General features: G+C 41.3%; 1 protein-coding gene across 2 annotated transcripts; it reads right to left on the bottom strand.

Moving 5' to 3' along the window:
• Nucleotides 1-1,378: 1,378 nt before the first annotated feature.
• LOC133422631 (zinc finger protein 79-like) lies at nt 1,379-17,979 on the bottom strand. 2 transcript variants are annotated; one of them, XM_061712656.1, is made up of 3 exons: nt 17,741-17,979; nt 11,052-11,891; nt 1,379-2,600 (listed from the first exon to the last, which is right to left on the bottom strand). In XM_061712656.1, the coding sequence occupies exons 1-3, from the start codon at nt 17,910-17,912 to the stop codon at nt 1,669-1,671; spliced, it is 1,944 nt and encodes a 647-aa protein (XP_061568640.1). In that variant the 5' UTR covers nt 17,913-17,979; the 3' UTR covers nt 1,379-1,668. The 2 variants fall into 2 exon arrangements, with proteins under 2 accessions (XP_061568640.1, XP_061568641.1); XM_061712657.1 differs by having other exon boundaries at nt 11,532-11,891.
• Between the last annotated feature and the right edge of the window lie 383 nt (nt 17,980-18,362).

The raw sequence follows: 18,362 nt of genomic DNA, 5'->3' as shown, positions 1-18,362 counted from the left end.
GGACACTTTGTGCAAATTTGTTTCTTTCTGCATAACAGTCACGGTGCAAGGGATGGTAAATTTTGGCCTTTTGCTGCGCAAATGTTTGTTGAGCTGACTCCCCTGTAGGAACAGCGCGTTTCCCCTTTGGGATTCGTGTGCTTTATGGATGTAGTGTGGGGTGAAAGTGGTTGGAAGCAGTTGCCTCGGGAGCACGTCCATAGTTTTTGGCAGGGTTGCCAGCTTGCTCTGCCTCTGCCTAAATCTAGGTCTGGTGCGATGTATTTGTTGACAATTATGTGTCAAACTACCAGATACCCGGCTGCGTATCCATTACGCAAGATTACAGCAAAGTTAGTTGTGCGCGCTCTTAGTCAGTTCATCTCCATCTTCGGTATACCTAAGACCATTCAGAGTGACCAAGGGTCTAATTTCTGTTCTCATTTGTTTGCACAGGTACTAAAACAGTTGCGTGTCAAGCACAGCCAGTCCTCTGCGTATCATGCGCAAAGCCAAGGGGCGCTGGAACGTTTCCATCAAACATTAAAGTCGTTGATGCGTGCGTACTGTGTGCACATGAGTGCTGATTGGGAGGATGGGTTACCATGGTTACTGCTGGCAGCAAGAGAGGTGACACAAGAGAGTACCGGATTCAGTCCGAATGACTTGGTTTTTGGTCATACTGTGCGCGGGCCGTTAGCTGCTCTGCAAGATGACTGAAAGGGGATGAGCCTCCTCAGAATTTGATTGCTTATGTGAATGGTTTCAGGCAGCGCCTCTATTCTGCTACAGAGTTTGCGAAGGAGAGATTGTCTTCTGCACAGGAGAAAATGAAATGCTTATGACATTTGTTAAAGAGATCTACCTTTGGTAAAAAATAAATTACTTTTTATTTAATCCTCTACGTGTGCTCCCCTCCTTTGCTATGGTCTCAGATCTGGACCATAACATATTGCTATTGATTAAATCGTGTTCATGATTTAATAACTCGTGAGCACGTTATATTAACTCGTGCGCACAATTTAATTAAACGTGCACACGAGTTAATAGAACGTGCACACGAGTTGATAAAACGTGCACACGAGTTGATAAAACGTGCACACGAGTTGATAAAACGTGCACACGAGTTAATAGAACGTGCACACGAGTTAATAGAACGTGCACACGAGTTGATGGAACGTGCACACGAGTTAATGAAATGAAAATGAAAATATATTGCATCATCCTTCACAGGCTCCGTAAATTCCAACATGCCACAATACGAGGAAAAAAAGAGACTTCAAAACCCCACTAAAGAAAACCTGTGGGTGACGTCATAGATGGATGAAACTTCAGATTCAGATTCAGATAACTTTATTAATCCCTTTGGGAAGTTCCCTCGGGGAAATTGACATCTCCATCTCACTCTCACAGCGCTGTAATTTACAAATCAAACTCACCAAAATCCAAACACCCATATAAAGATAAAAATATAAGAAAAATAATGTTTTCTTGAGAAGAAAATATTTCTTAAGAAGAAATATAAGAATTATAAGAATAGAAAAATTGTTGAACAGTTTGATGGGCGACAACATGAGCTTCATTTATCACGAATCACCAGACTTCTCCTCTGGGTGATTTTTCATGTGACTCAGCAAATCAATTCTGCAGCTAAAACTTTTGCTGCACGTCTTGCACGAATACGGCTTCTCACCCGTGTGCGTGGGTTATGTGGCTTTTAAGATTTGATGATGTAGTACATGTTTTGCCGCAGGTGTTGCACAGGTACGGCTTTTCGCCGGTGTGGATCCTTGAGTGAACCACCAGGTTGGAAGCTTCACTGAAACTTTTTCCACATTCTTTGCAGACATAGGGCTTCTCACCCGTGTGCACAGCTTTGTGTCGATTAAGAGCCGATAACTTAATAAAGGTTTTTCCGCAGGTGTTGCACAGGTACGGCTTTTCGCCGGTGTGGGTCCTTGAGTGAATCACCAGGTTGCAACGTTGCGTGTAACTTTTTCCACATGTTTTGCAGACATAGGGCTTCTCGCCCGTGTGCGTGGTTATGTGGCGTTTAAGAGTTGATAATTGAGTAAAGGTTTTGCTGCAGGTGATGCACAGGTACGGCCTTTCGCCCATGTGGATCTTCATGTGTTCCACTAAAATACCTCTTTTACTGAACTCTTTCCTGCAAGTGCTGCAAGAAAATGCCTTCTTCCCCATGTGGGTGCTGGTCAGCTTTGATTTACAGTTGCTGTCTGACGGGACAGCAGCGTCTTCGTGGTCACCGTGTCGTCTCATTGGCTCCAGATCTGCAGTTTTACTGGAGTCTGAGCGTAAACTTTCAGTTCCTTCCTGATCTTCGTTTTGAGATTCAGGAGAAGTGTGCAACAGCAGCTGGCCACGGTCCGGTCCTGGTTCACCATTTTCAAGTTTCACATCAGCGAGATTGACCAATGAGACATCCACCTCTACGTCCTCCTGCTTCATCTCCTGAACGCTGGCGTCTTCCTCCAGTTTTATAGTCTGTGGATTCCCTGGTTCCTCCTGGTCCGGGCTGCAGCTCCTCTCCAGGTTATCGAGGTGCTGGTCACTGAAAACCCCGTCCTCCTCCACCTTACAAACATTTTCTTGTGGGAGGTCTGGAATTACAAAAAAGGACAAAAAGAAAGGATTTTAACAAGTCAAAAGTTTTTCCTGGTGTTGATTGTTTGGTTGTATTTGTGAGGTTTAAAGTTTGTCCTGATCTTTCGGTCTTCCGCTTCATCTAATTACAAGTACTGCATATGAACTCTGTTAACATATACAAATAAATGTGCCCTCAATTGTACAAGATGTTTATTTTTGTTAAGAGGCAAACTTAATGTTAATGTTATGTGACGGAAAGTGATGATAGCCAATAAGATGTCTTTGTTGATGTTGACATGTGAGATGATGTTTATATTAATGAGCTTGTCACAATAAAGTCATACAGTGAGTTCCAGTCACGAGCAAGACTGATGCCTCCGTTATTGTTCCACAACGTCATCTTTATTTTTTCGGTCTAGCACTGGGTGTACATGCAGAGCCGCCGAGCTTTCCGACTCTGACAACAAACTCCTATATGAACATCCTCCAACGATCTTGTTTTTTGCCAGTGTCATCTCATATCTTACACGGAACCACTGTGATCTGCATCTTTTCCACAAAATAAACGATTAAGTCTAAAGCATGAAATAACAATATGGTCCAGAGTCTGAATCGACCATGAAAGTAAAGTAGACAGTAAGTAAAGTAAGTTAACAGAACAACAAGTTAGTTCGGGAAGTTTCCTAATCTTTAGAAGAAAGGCCAAAGCAGACTCCACCTGCTGCGCAGACCGAGGTCCTTTGGAGTGAGGGACGGCCTCCTGAGAACCTTCTATGACTCTGTGGTGGCATCGGCCATCTTTTATGGGGTGGTCTGCTGGAGCAGCAGCATCACTGCAGCAGAGAGGAAGAGACTGGACAAGGTGGTGAGGAAAGCCGGCTCTGTCCTGCCCCCCCCCCGCCCCCTTCATGAGACTGTCAGAGCCCTGGAGAGCTCCATCAGAACCCTGGAGAGCTCCATCAGAACCCTGGAGAGCTCCATCAGAACCATGGAGAGCTCCTTCAGAACCATGGAGAGCTCCATCAGAGCCCTGGAGAGCTCCATCAGAACCCTGGAGAGATCCATCAGGACCATGGAGAGCTCCATCAGAACCATGGAGAGCTCCATCAGAACCATGGAGAGCTCCATCAGAACCATGGAGAGCTCCATCAGAACCATGGAGAGCTCCATCAGGACCATGGAGAGCTCCATCAGAACCCTGGAGAGCTCCTTCAGAACCCTGGAGAGCTCCATCAGAACCCTGGAGAGCTGCACCAGAACCCTGGAGAGCTCCATCAGCGACAGGCTTCGTCACCCGCGTTGCGTCACTTTTAACACGTCAATTAACATGATTATACAAGATAGCTGGGTTATTCTTCAATTTGGGGCACTTTTGACTTTTGGAATTTTGAAAAAGAAAAGTTCTTTAATCTCTGTTTTTTTCTATTTCAAAAGGTTTTTCAATTGGTCTGGAACAAAGATCTTAGCATAGCTTTCATTGTACTTCATGATCATTTTGATATTATGATGTTTTTTTCAAAGTTGTCACAGCCAAATGTCATTACCATCACAAAAAACAAAACACTGATTTTAATACAAAATGATTTGACAAGCAAAGTTTTCACAATCATTCCAGTAAGTACAAAACATGCTCTTTAAGATCATGTTCTAAATATTTGTAAGTACATTTAAAATACATTTTAACACCATGTTCTCTCTAACTTTTTAATATATTGCCTTGTCTCAACAATGAAATATTGCATACTAATGAGAATATTTGAATTGCGATGCATATTTTTTCATAAAATGCAAATTTAGACATTTAAACATTAACACAATGATTGAGGTAAAACCCAAGTTAACAAAAAAGCAACATTTTCTGTCAAAAAGTGTATTGTGACGGTAATGACAATGTATTCCGGTAATTACATGTTTTGGTAATGACATACAAATTAACACTGGTGTTATTTTGTTGTTTTTTTGACAACAAAGATAAAGAGAATACTACTACTACTACTAAAATAGAAAATAAAGTTTTCAGCACTCTCAAATAAGTGTGTAGCATTTTAATTCATGCACAGCAACAGTGGCGTGACCCATAGTAAACAACAGTCAGGGACCTGCCGGTGATTATCAACCAGCTTATACAAATCATCAGGACAATGGCGCGGTTTCCCAGATCAGTTAAGTAGTTCTTAACAGTGAAAGACTTCTTTCAAACCTTCTTAAGGAGGCTGTGAAAGAAAATCGCGTTTCCCAGAGTTGCTCTTAGCTTAAGAATCTCTTTCATTAAGAAGGAAATGAAAGATGTTGCTGACCCAGTCTTTACAACCATCTTAGTGAACAAAGACTCACAGATCCAGCCGCGTCAGGCAAATCAATATCACACCAAGCAATGACATATTAAAACCATGCACCCTGCACAAATTTTGATCTATTTTATACTTTAGATTTATATTGTTTAGCATTCATTGGTGACAGCAAAGGGAAAAAAAAGAAAAATAAGGAATAAGAAGTGTGTTCCTTAGTCCCAACACTGGTCTCCACACCCACTGTGTCTCCAAACATCTGCAAATACAACGTTGATAAATGCAATAGTGAAAACGGTCAAGCAGCTAAATAAACTTCAGAATATTTTTTTGAGGTGAAGGATTCTGTTTTACTAGTCAGGAGGATACAATGTGGTCCTATATGCTGAATGATCGTTAAGTTAATTTCTCCTTTCGACCATCTTTCACATTTAATAAAAACAATACATTTCTTCATTATTCTCTTACCAAGACTACTTCTTATTTAGTTGCAGTCTTGTTTTCATCATGAAAAAGGGTCATTGAATTATATTTATCATCTTAATTTTTCATTATAACGCACAGGCAGCAGGGAATTAGTGCGTTAGGTAGCAGTGCTGCCAGGCATCAGAATGGCTTGAAATTTTTTTTTAAAAATAGACTCAAAATGGTGCATTCTGGTGGTCTCAAAGCTCCATAATCACATCTTTTATCAATGCAAGAATACACACAAAAAAATCGGAATTTTTGCAAAGAATGATGCATTTTGATAACATAATAACACACATTCATCATCATGGCTAATTCTTCATGCATGAATAAATCTTGAAATCAAGATAATTATATCTTAAACTTCTACAATGGCCAGAATCCCCCTTTCACACCTAAATTAAATGACAAAACGACAAAAGACAAGCAGCTCCTTGTCTTTCAGAACTGTGGTGTGGAACTCCGAACAGATCTGCTCAAAGTTCAGTGATGAGGAGCTCACTTCATGAGCTCCACTGAGCAAAGCAAGATATTTTAAGCCTTTATTTGTTATAATTTTGATTATTTAATTCTTTATTGATTTCATAAAATATTCAAATTTTTTGAGATTTTTTATTTGGGGTTTTCATAAGCTGTGGGCCATAATCATCAAAATTATAACAAATAAAGGCTTGAAATATCTCACTTTGCATGTAGTGGGAAATAATATATTTGTTTCACCTTTAGTTGAATTTACTGAAACTAATTAAGTTTAGCAATATATTCAAATTTTCTGACCTTCACCTGTATATTATGACCAATAAATAAGAGCATAATATATGTCCCGTATCACACCATATCAAGCTCAGGGGATGATTCAGGTATGAGGAACTCTGCAACAGATGCCTGGCTGCTCTGGGATGTTATATATATTATAATATATATTATATTATAGGTGCGGGTATACTTCTGCGTCACACACACGCAGAGCACACGGCGCACCCGTGACGTCGTCACGAATCCTTCGGACTTCTCCGTCTCTCCATTTGGTCGCGGTGCAGTACCCCCCGCGGCCACTAGTTAGCGATCTTTTTCTGAATGGTTTATCCGACTTTTTCCGGAAATGCTTCGCTTTCAAACGAACCAATCACAGCCCTCTCGGTCTGCGTGTGGTCGGCGTCTCCTCGACGCGTAGTTACAATTTTCAGGAGGTGCACGTCAGAGACGGCGCATGTGACGGCGTGTCCTCTGCGTGTACAAAAACCACACGCCGTAGACACGGCGTCGTTTTGACGCAGAACCATAATTCAGCCTACGTTTATGGAGGTCCCCTGCAGCATGCTGTCTTAAGGTGCGGGTATACTTCTGCGTCACACACACGCAGAGCACACGGCGCACCCGTGACGTCGTCACGAATCCTTCGGACTTCTCCGTCTCTCCATTTGGTCGCGGTGCAGTACCCCCCGCGGCCACTAGTTAGCGATCTTTTTCTGAATGGTTTATCCGACTTTTTCCGGTCACAGTAAATCAAAGAGATAAGGACAACTATTGTGCAAAAAACAGAAACAAAAAAAATCACATATAAACGAAGAAAAGAGCCCTGGAAGTTCACTACTGATTCAACCGGAAACCGGAAATGCTTCGCTTTCAAACGAACCAATCACAGCCCTCTCGGTCTGCGTGTGGTCGGCGTCTCCTCGACGCGTAGTTACAATTTTCAGGAGGTGCACGTCAGTGACGGCGCATGTGACGGCGTGTCCTCTGCGTGTACAAAAACCACACGCCGTAGACACGGCGTCGTTTTGACGCAGAACCATAATTCAGCCTTTACACACCTCTGGGAGACCTCCGTTTCCTCTTTTAGGACGAGGTGGGGTGTCTGGAGACTCTGGAGACATCTTGACTTGACTTTTTTTTTGTTTAAAGCTGCGCGTGTCGGTGCAGTTAGCAGCAGTGAGAGGTAAAGGCTGATTTATGGTTCTGCGTCAGACCAACGCAGAACCTACGCCGTACATTGCGGGTCGCCGCGTACCCTACGGCGTAGGCTCTGCGTCGATTTAACGCGGAACCATAACTGAGGCTTAACGAGGCAACGGAGCGCAAAGGGGTTCCGTATTGGTTCAATACGGAACGCAACTTTTAATTCCCAATTAGGTAACAATTCCGTATTTCAAGGGGCGGGTGGCAAGCCCATACTCATCTCTGCACAGCCTACCTGCAACACAGCAGTGCTGCTGCTTTTTTGTCCCGCTGCAAAACTGTATTTTAAACTGAGCTGCCGGCTCCTCTTCATTTCTGCTGCTGCCGCGTCCTGGCTGTCTGTCTGTGAAGGCTGATTTATGGTACGCGTTAAATCGACGCAGAACCTACGCCGTAACCCTACTTTTTTTTTTTTTTTTTCCCCCGTTCCGTGGAAACCGCGGAAATATTTGGCTGAGACCAAAATCCGCGGAATTCCGCGGAAGAATCTGATGCCTGGCTGCGTGTGAAAATGCACTGATAGTGATCGGTGATCGATTTGCCTGGCATCGATTGATTTGGTTTCAGAACCGGTCCGGACAGCTCCTCCAAAGAGCTTCTGAAAGAGCGAAACTAAAGGACGGTCAAGTCATCTGGGAAACACCCGTATCTTAGGGTACCTTCTTAAGGCTGAATTATGCTTCTGCGTCAAAATGACGCCGTGCCTACGGTGTGTGGTTTGGATCGACGCAGAGGACACGCCGTCACCTGCGCCGTCTCTGACGTGCACCTCCTGAAAATTGTAACTAGCACACGCAGACCAAGAGCGCTGTGATTGGTTCATTTGAAAGCGAAGCATTTCCGGTTTCCGGTTTGAATCAGTAGTGAACTTCCAGGGCTCTTTTCTTCGTTTATGTGATTTTTTTTGTTTTTGTTTTTTTGCACAATAGTTGTCCTTATCTCTTTGATTTACTGTGACCGGAAAAAGTCGGATAAACCATTCCGAAAAAGATCGCTAACTAGTGGCCGCGGGGGGTACTGCACCGCGACCAAACGGAGAGACGGAGAAGTCAGAAGGGTTCAGCACGGCGTCACGGCTGCGGCGTGTGCTCTGCGTTGGTGTGACGCAGAAGCTTAATTCAGCCTTTAGTTGAAACCTTCTTTGAACCTCTCTTAAATCCTTAAGAGAGGTTGGATCTGGGAAACCCGGCCAATGTCATAAAAAGACAAATACTAGTAAGAAATATGGTATAGTAAGAAAAATAGTGTTTAAGGCATTAAAAAAAAACATGTCACATTCTGAGACTGCAACAACCACATAAGTAACCAAATGATTTTACACACTAGCAATAAGAAAATGCATTTAACAATATAAAAACTCATTATGTGCAGAACCTCAATAGCAGAATTAAAGTGTCTGGCTTTATTTTCAGCACTTTTTTTTTTTAAATTAACAGCATTCAAATATCCCTTTGAAAAAACTATTTTGACAGTTTAAAGTGTGCTACCAACATAAACCTTAGACACAAGTTTGTTTCATTCTCTGGGGGAGCACAACTTCTCCCACACATTCTCTGGTAGCCTCATGTGCCTTTTTGTGACTGGCTGGGGCTCTGGGACCACAGAATATCATTTCATAGGCCAAAAAAAAAAAGGTTCTTGCCAATGATGCTCATTGTTTTCACAAGGATACAACCAGAGGTTACACTCTCTGTATGCACATTCTTTTGTTGGCTTTTCGCAGCATAAAAGGTCTCCATCAACCTGTCAGAGTTTTTGCTTTGTATCAATCTATGATACGCTAGCTTGTCAGCCATAAACTGCACATTGGCATGTATTTTGCATAAGCAGGTATCTTTGTCACGTGAAGTAGGTGTCACAACCCAAAACGGCCGGTTTTTCCAAAACTCTGTATATGACAGCTTCAACAGTGGACTTTCCATCTTGAACTTCCGATAAAGATTGTGAAGTGTGTCATTTAGAAAACGCTTGTGCTTTTTCACCTTCTGTCAGGTGAGTGTCTTCCTTTTCCCTGTTGTTGCTCTGCTGTTATCGTCTCTTTCCAAGAATATCTTGATTTTCTCAGTGGTATCCACACTGATTACGTTCACTGTGCGTCCGCATTATCTTGGCTGAGAAACCAAGTTGGTGTTTTGCCTCTTTCACCAAGTGGTACTTCTTTAGAATCTTCAAAGCCAGAATCTTTGACACTATTTGTTTTTCTTTTGTCCCAGAATGCTTTTTTTTTTTCAGCTGAGAAAGCATTACATTCTGAAATAGTAGTGTTCTTCGAAGGGCCTTCGGTTTTAGCTTCATTTGTTGCTTTAATTTCATTTTGGGGGAATCTGAAGTTTGAATCTTCTCGGAGAGCCTTTGATATCTTTTTTTATACTTCTCCACCTTTTCTCAGAGCATGTTCAAGCTTCAGATGGTACTCAGCAAGGTCACGGTAAGCTTTTGCCCTATTTGTTCTCACAATTTTCCGTCCTCTCGTATGACTTGGAGTTTTATCATGAGAACTGTCAGAAATATCAGGTGAAGCTTCAAGAATGAGCACTTCATTCTCATGTTCTTCCTCACTTATAGGAGATATGGGAGGTGTGTTTGCAGCTATATAACTTCCATCTTCTCTCTGTTGTTATTACTGGTCCTACTGTTTCTTTGGTTATCTTTCCACTGTCGTCTCCTGCATCTTTATTCCCGCTTTGATAATTGTGAGATGGTTTTCAGTTTTCCAGTCTCTTTTCTTTTTTTGTATCTCTCTTTTTCTCTTTCAAGATATTGCTGATATTTCTCAGGATCTTCCTTGATTTTGTCTCTGTATTCTTTCGACCGTTGAGATGGTTTAGATGGGGCCATGTTGACATCTTCAAACAAAAATAATGTAAATTATGGTTTGTCACTGTTCAATTATGTATCATAGTAAAGTAGTGCATGGTAAATTATGCTAATATATTCTAGTTATAAAGGTAATAAACAAATCAAATATCATTACCATCACTGATAGTCATTACGATCACACTCACTTGTGTGATGGTAATGACAACTTTGCAGAAAATGTTGGCAAATTTTTTGACTAGCTAAGCTAACTGGTTAGCTACGCACGCTGTACACTGAATATGTAAATAAAGGGAAATTTCCTATTAATGAACTAAAATACTCAACTAGTGACTTGTTTGGTAATGACGCCTAATAAACATACTCTCACATCAGGATGTAAAACATCAAATTACTTAAATATGTGAGCATCAAACAAAAAAAAAAAAAAAAAAAAAAAATCAGGCTTCTGCCTCATGTCTGGGAATGTTCCTCTGGAGCATCTAATTTGCATGCAACAATGTAAGTAACTGTTTGTAAAAACTTTATTGCTCTCTAAAATGTTGAGTGTGATGGTAATGACAGATGTACGAGGGGCAGCAATATTTAACTATAAATAAATTGCAAATTGAACAAATATAAAATTATATGAATTTGAAAAATGCCTTTTTAAGTTGTTACAAGGACATGCAAAGTAAAGTTTAATTAATTTAGCACTTTTTATTGCTTTATTATAGAGGGGATGTCAAAAAGTCTGGGTTGGGGACAAACCCAAAACAGTGAAATTCTTGCACATTTGAATTTTCAACACATGGAAAAAGTATTAAAATGTCATCATTGAGACACAGTTATTTTTTTCATAGCTACTACAACCTAACCTTAACAAATGCAATAATTGTTTTTTCTAAAAAGCATTTTTTTCTTGAAAATCTACCCTTGGACAGAAAAACTTACCGCTGGTGTTGCACAGGTACGGCTTTTCGCCGGTGTGGGTCCTTGAGTGAACCACCAGGCGGAAACGTTGCGTGTAACTTTTTCCACATGTTTTGCAGACGTGGGGCTTCTCGCCCGTGTGCGTGAGTATGTGGCGTTTAAGATGTGGTAATTGAGTAAAGGTTTTGTTGCAGATGTTGCACAGGTACGGCTTTTCGCCAGTGTGGGTCCTCGAGTGAATCTGCAGGTCTGAACGTTGCCTGAAACTTTTTCCACATGTTTTGCAGACGTAGGGCTTCTCGCTCGTGTGGATCATTTTATGCTTCTTGAGATTTGATGATTTATTAAACGATTTTCCGCAGGTGTTGCACAGGTACGGCCTTTCGCCAGAGTGGATCTTCATGTGATCCTTTAAAATACAACGTTTACTGAACTCTTTCCTGCAAATGCTGCAAGAAAATGCCTTCTTCCCAGTGTGGGTCCTAGTCAGCTTTGATTTACCTTTAAAGTTGCCTTCTGACGGGACAGCAGTGTCTTCGTGGTCACCGTGTCGTCTCATTGGCTCCAGACCTGCAGTTTTACTGGAGTCTGAGCATAATCTTTCCATTCCTTCTTCATCTTCCTTTTGAGATTCAGGATAAGTGTGCAACAGCAGCTGGCCACGGTCCAGTACTGGTTCACCATTCTCAACTTTCACATCAGCAACATTGACCAATGAGACATCCACCTCTACGTCCTCCTGCTTCATCTCCTGACCGCTGGAGTCTTCCTCCAGTTTTGTAGTCTGTGGATTCCCTTGTTCCTCCTGGTCCGGGCTGCAGCTCCTCTCCAGGTTATCGACAACATATTCTTGTGGGAGGTCTGGAATTACAAAACGGGACAAAAAGAAAGGATTTTAACAAGTCAAAAGTGCTTCCCAGAGTTGATTGTTTGGTTGTATTTGTGAGGTTTAAAGTTTGTCCCGATCTGTCGGTCTTCCGTTTCATCCAACTACAAGTACTGCATTTGAACTCCTATATGAACATCCTCCAACGATGCTCATCATCGGGTATTTTGCCAGTGTCATCTCATATCTTACACAGAGATCTGCATCTTTTCTACAAAATGAACATTTAATTGTAAGGCATGAAATAACAATATGGTCCAGAGTCTGAATCGACCATGAAAGGCAGCACCAATTAAACAGAGCAACAAGTTAGTTTGGGTTTCCGAATACCACATCAGCAGTTGGTTGAGCTGGGGAGCGTCCCATTCTGTAGCGGAGCCAGAAGGGGGGCGAGGGGGCGGTCGCCCCCGGGCCCAATGGTAGGGCCCCGTTTTGTGTGATACGTTCATCTATAATCGTAAATTGTAGACTATAATAATGATAAAATGTGCATTGTGCGGCCAGTGTAGGCTAATTCTTACTTTACAACTGTCCTGAAAGCACTGGGGCTGTGAGCCAACGCTCATTGGCTGTAACTTAACTTGTTTCGTTTTTTTACACTTGAACTAACTAGTCTTGTTGTATGTGCAACTGCAGCATTTTGGAGGGAAGTGAAAGAGGAAAAATGGACAAGAAAAAGCACCAGTCTAGATAATTTAAAAGAAAGATAAAAGAGAGAAAGGAGAAGCTTGTTGCTTCCTGTCCGCCGCTCACCTCATATTTTGCAACGGCGCCAGTGGCTGATGAGGAGGTTAATGTTAGCTATAGCGGCGTTGTGGCCAGCAGCACTAATATTACTCAGAAAATGCCACTGGAGCCTCTGGAGGACGACCAGGAGCCCTGCTGCAGCACACAACTGTTGCCGGTACATTTAGTACCACCACCACCTGGAAGCTAGTTTGTGCTCCAGTAGCGCAAACACACCCGCATTTGACAGCGGAGGACCGGGCTCGGCGGGCAGCCGCCTCGGCAGCAACGTCTTATCTCTGCAAGTGTACTCGACTGACCCGGTCTTGTTTGGAGACCGCACTCTCACCCCTGAGGTAATCCGGGCTCTCATCGGGCATGGAGCTTGTCAGCCAGGTTTGAAAGATAATAATGACGATTTTCCATACGACCAAGAAAGACAGCGCTTTAAACCCGTCAGCCGTCATTTTGGGAGTTTCGGGCACCATGGAGCGACAGTGGCTCATTTATTCCCCCAGAGCAAACAAGATGTTTTGCTTCTTTTGCTGGCTGTTTGGCAAGAAAACAAGCGAAAAGGCTGGGAAAGGCTGGGCTGACCTATGCACAGGATTTTCAAACTACAAAAAAGGACCAGAACGAATTGAGCTGCATGAAAAGTCCAGTGCGCACCGTGAAGCAGAGAAGACATATTTAATGTCAAAGTACCGTCTGACTCAGGACAACACTGTGATCGCGGGACTGATAAGAGCTGAGAAAGAGCAGGTGGAAAGGAATCGGAGGATCCTCCACAGGTTGATCGATACCACTCTCTTTTTATCTAGACAAGGCCTGGCCTTTCGTGGCCACAGCGAATATGCCAGGCTGGCGACCCTGACTCAAATGAAGGTAACTTTCTAGAGCTTTTGAAATTACTGGCAAAATACGATTCGACTCTTGAGCATCACCTGATGAACCCTGTAAGCCGCACTGCAACTTACCTTATCCACCAGTCACAAAATGAGCTTATTGAAGCTGTTGCAAGCGAGACATTGGGCACTATAATAGACGAAGTGAAGGCAGCAAAGTTTTTTGCCGTTATTGTAGACTCAACTATCGACATAACACGCATAGATCAGTTTTCCCTATCACTGAGATATGTTACCAAATCAGGCAATAGCGTTGAGCGCTTTGTGAAATTTGATGAGTTACCTGATGGCGGTGCCAAGTCATTTTATAATCTTCTGACAAAAGCACTCACTGAAGACCTTGGCCTTAATGTTAGACATATCAGGGGTCAAGCCTATGATGGCGCAAGGATGATGTCTGGACGGTTAACGGGACTGCAAGACAGAGTGAAGCAAAACTGTTCCGACAAAGCTTTTTACGTCCACTGCTGCGCGCAGCCGCGCACAACCTGAATCTAGCACTAGATGCTGCGTGCTCTTTATGCAGCGCTAAAGTATTTTTCGGCACGCTTGAGACCTTGTACTGTTTTTTAACTTCTAGCCTCCCGCGGTTTAAAATACTGGAAGAAGAACAGGATAATGTGCAACTTGAGAGAACTGTTCTAATATTAAAGAGTCTGTCAGACACAAGGAAGCAGGCCACAGAAGCTGTAATACAGAGCCTGCCTGCAATTCTCAAAGCCCTGGACCGCATCACGCACCATAAGCAGAGCACACCCAAGGCCTGCTCACTAAACTCAGCACATTTGAGTTTAAATTCATGTTGGTGTTTTGGAACGAGCTGCTTAAAAGGACATACAGGACTGTCTCAGAAAATTAGAATATTGTGATAAAGTTCTTTATTTTCTGTAATGCAATTAAAAAAAACAAAAATGTCATACATACTGGATTCATTACAAATCAACTGAAATGAAGCAAGCCTTTTATTTTAATATTGCTGATTATGGTTTACAGTTTAAGATTAAGATTCCCAGAATATTCTAATTTTTTGAGATAGGATATTTGAGTTTTCTTAAGCTGTAAGCCATGATCAGCAATATTAAAATAATAAAAGGCTTGCAATATTTCAGTTGATTTGTAATGAATCCAGAATGTATGACAATTTTGCATTACAGAAAATAAAGGACTTTATCACAATATTCTAATTTTCTGAGACAGTCCTGTATATTCTGTCTAATTATCTGCAGAAAGAGTCACTAGACATCAACAGTGCCGTGGATCTCCTTGATACAACAGTGACCCAGATTAGAGAATCACGCCATGGAGAGCACCGCAAAAATAATGGCGAGAAAAAGTAGCGCAAACGCATCCACTGAGTTCACAGAGGAGAGAGTGCGCAGGAGGAAGAAGCAATTTGATGAGAACACAGAAGATGACCCCATCCAAGACAGTAGAAGTCGCTTCAAAACTGAGGTTTATTTTTACATTCTTGATATTTTTGTGGGACAGTTTGAAATAGATTTTCTGACTTCAAAGAAATGGCCGACTTGTTCACAGCACTCAACCCAAAGCACTTTGAGCAACCCAATGCTGAAAAAAAATGTTGCAGCTTGCACGTTTCTACTCAGAAGACGTCTCCAAGCCAGAGGAAATTGTGGAGGAATTCCACTCTTTTCGCACACATTATATTCCAAGTTACAATTGGAGCTGAAAACCGATGCAGTCCTGCCTTTCCTCGTTGCCAATGACATGGATGGAGCATACCCCCATCTGACCATTCTTCACAGAATTTATAAAACAATTCCCATCAGCAGTGCCAGTGCAGAAAGAAGTTTCAGCCGCCTGAAACTCATAAAAACCTGTTTACGTTCGTGCATGGATGAGGCCAGACTGTCAAACCTCACTTTGCTGAGTGTTGAGCAGGACATTGACATCGATAAGGAGAAAGTGGTTGGCAATTTCGCCGCCATGAAGGAGAGGAGGGTAAAACTTTAAGAAGACCACACAGCATGTACAAAGTTCTGAACCGTTACCTTGTTTTCCACATTATTTGGAATATTTTGCTCGAGCCGAGGATGATGTTCTGGAGTTTGGAGTCTGTGAATTGGTGCAGCGGCAACAAGCGCAGAGACAGCAATCGATGAGTACTAGGGCTGTTCGATTTTGCCCGAAAATAAAATCTCGATTTTTTTCTCTCAAAATCCGATTTTCGATTACGATTATTTTGTGAATTGACAAAGGCAAAGAAATTATTTCAAATATGCTGTTTTTTTATTGAACATTTGCCCCATTGGGCTTTAAGGGCAAACTTTGCTCTTATTAAACCAAAAATGAATGAATAAAGTGCAAAGCTCTGTAAAATAAGTTGAAAAAAAGTTTTAAAAAATATAATAAAATATAAAGTTTTATCTCTGAAAAAAAAAATCAGCAAATCAGCACTTGCAAACATACAGTAAGTTTTATTTCCAATTAAATAAAACAAGACGTTTTCTAATTAAACTAAACTGGGTCTTTGCATGCTAAATAATAATGCAACCCATGAAGGAGGTAGAGGTGTGTGATGTCAGTCATTACATTTGCAAGTTTTTTGCAAGGAACACGAGCCGGTCTACCGCATCTGGCTTGAGGGATGCCCGGTGGCATGTTACAACGCCCCCTCCTACACTAAAGAGCCTCTCCGATGGGGCACTTGTCGCAGGTATTGAGAGGTATTTCCATCAATCATTAATATGGTATCAATCATTAATATGTGTGCAGACAAGGTAAAAAAAAAAAAAAGTGAAAAATCGATTTTAAGAGTTTCACGTTTTAACATCGTTCTAATTACATAATCACGATTACGATTTAAAATCGATTACTCGAACAGCCCTAGTGAGTACATAAATAATGATCAGAATGTTGTTATTGCCTTGACCACCTTAATGTGCCTTGTGTTGTTATCAACTGTAATAGACCGCCGAGTCCATTTTCTATTTGAATGCATACTGTGTGCAGTATAGATTTTTAATAGGCTATGCGTTTTGTTGTGTTTAGACCGCCGTGTCTATTTTCTATTTATAGATCTCATTAATGGCATTATAGACAATTGTGTCTATATTCTAGCTGAATAGATTGTGTAATTGTAGTTTACATTTTATATTTAAGTTATATTAAAGATGGTTTGGCCTCGACCCTGTGTGAGTCCAGAGGTGTCAAGTAAAGAAGTACAAATACTTTGTTACCTTACTTAAGTAGAAATTTTGGTTATATATACTTCACTGGAGTAATTATTTTTTAGACGACTTTTTACTTTTACTCCTTACATTTTCACGCAATTATCTGTACTTTTTAGTCCTTACATTTTAAAAACAGCCTTGTTACTCTATTTCATTTCGGCCTTTAAAAACAATTATCCAGTTAAATTGCTCCATCCGGATAGAGTGAATTTGGTTGTGGTTGTTTCAGATGTTCTTGTCCAGTTTTGTTCTTACATCCGTTCCCTCAGATTCCTGCAACTAAACTTGGATGTACATTCCAATAAAGGTTAGGATAAATGATAACATGCCTCTGAAGTTTGACTTTTTGCACCATTACAATACTTTTAGGCAACTAGTCATCATATCTCCTGCTCTCTGAAACACATGTTAATGCTCAATAGTACACATATATGGTTCTTTAATATATTTGCATTATACTAAGATGCATTCATTTTCAATGGCTTTTGTCCTTAATGGCTTTTCCCCCCTTACATTACTTTTACTTTTATACTTTAAGTAGTTTTGAAACCAGTACTTTTATACTTTTACTTGAGTCAAAAACTTGAGTTGATACTTCAACTTCTACAGGAGTATTTTTAAACTCTAGTATCTATACTTCTACCAGAGTAATGGATGTGGATGTGGATGTGAATGTGTGTGTGTGTGTGTGTGTGTGTGTGTGTGTGTGTGTGTGTGTGTGAACTGGTTTGTGGCTTTCTGAGACACCTAGGCTTGCTTGGCTCAGTAAACCTGAGCATTTGTGTTGTTTGCTGGGTAGGATGAGGTGTACGTTATCTTTTAGTTGTTGAATAGTAAAATAATTATCATTAGGGCCCATTGAGAATGCTCCGCCACGGGTCCCATTTAGTTCGTTTGCTTCATCACCACGGCTTTTAACTCCAAATAAACTCTAAATAAAGGGATCCTGTAGGAGTCATATTCATGTGTTCATTCATTCAACTTTACAGAGCTACGTACCGATTCTGTTTAGTCTGATTTCAGGTTTCCAGGCGAGGTCCAACAGTCTGCGCTGACGGTCCAGCTCTTCTTCATACTCCAAGATGGTTTTTTCAAACACTGAGAATATTTCTAAAGCAGCTGCTGTTAGTCGCTGACCGATAACCTCTCTCAGGTGATTAACTTTAGACATTGTTGAAGAGAAAAAAGAAAGTAAACAACAGAACCGTCCTCCTCAAAGGAAACACTGCTCACGTGTTCCGTTCTCTAAAAACGTCCGATCTTCCGCCCGGTGTTACAATCTAAAGTTCCGGTAGAGCTCACGGTTCTACGGATTTATTCCTACTCGCAGTTACAGTAAGTATTTAATTTACCAACGAAAATAATAAGAACAAAATTAATACAACATTTTTTTTCATCAGGTTTACTACTACTTCTGTCATTTAGCAGACGCTTTAACCAAAGTATCTGTGTGTGCTCTGTTGAGGATATATGTTATTCACTTTTCTCCCCTTTAGGTTTTTTAGTTCTTACATCTGAGAAAACAAGTGTTCATTTTTTTCCGACACAATGAGAGCTGAGGCAATTTATATGATAAGCTTCTGATTGTTAATATCAATAAATAAAAGAAAAATACTTTTTT

The sequence above is a fragment of the Cololabis saira genome, chromosome 21 (assembly GCF_033807715.1).
Source record: "Cololabis saira isolate AMF1-May2022 chromosome 21, fColSai1.1, whole genome shotgun sequence".
In the NCBI taxonomy this organism is placed as follows: Eukaryota; Metazoa; Chordata; class Actinopteri; order Beloniformes; family Belonidae; genus Cololabis; species Cololabis saira.
This window is presented reverse-complemented; position numbering and strand designations above follow the sequence as displayed.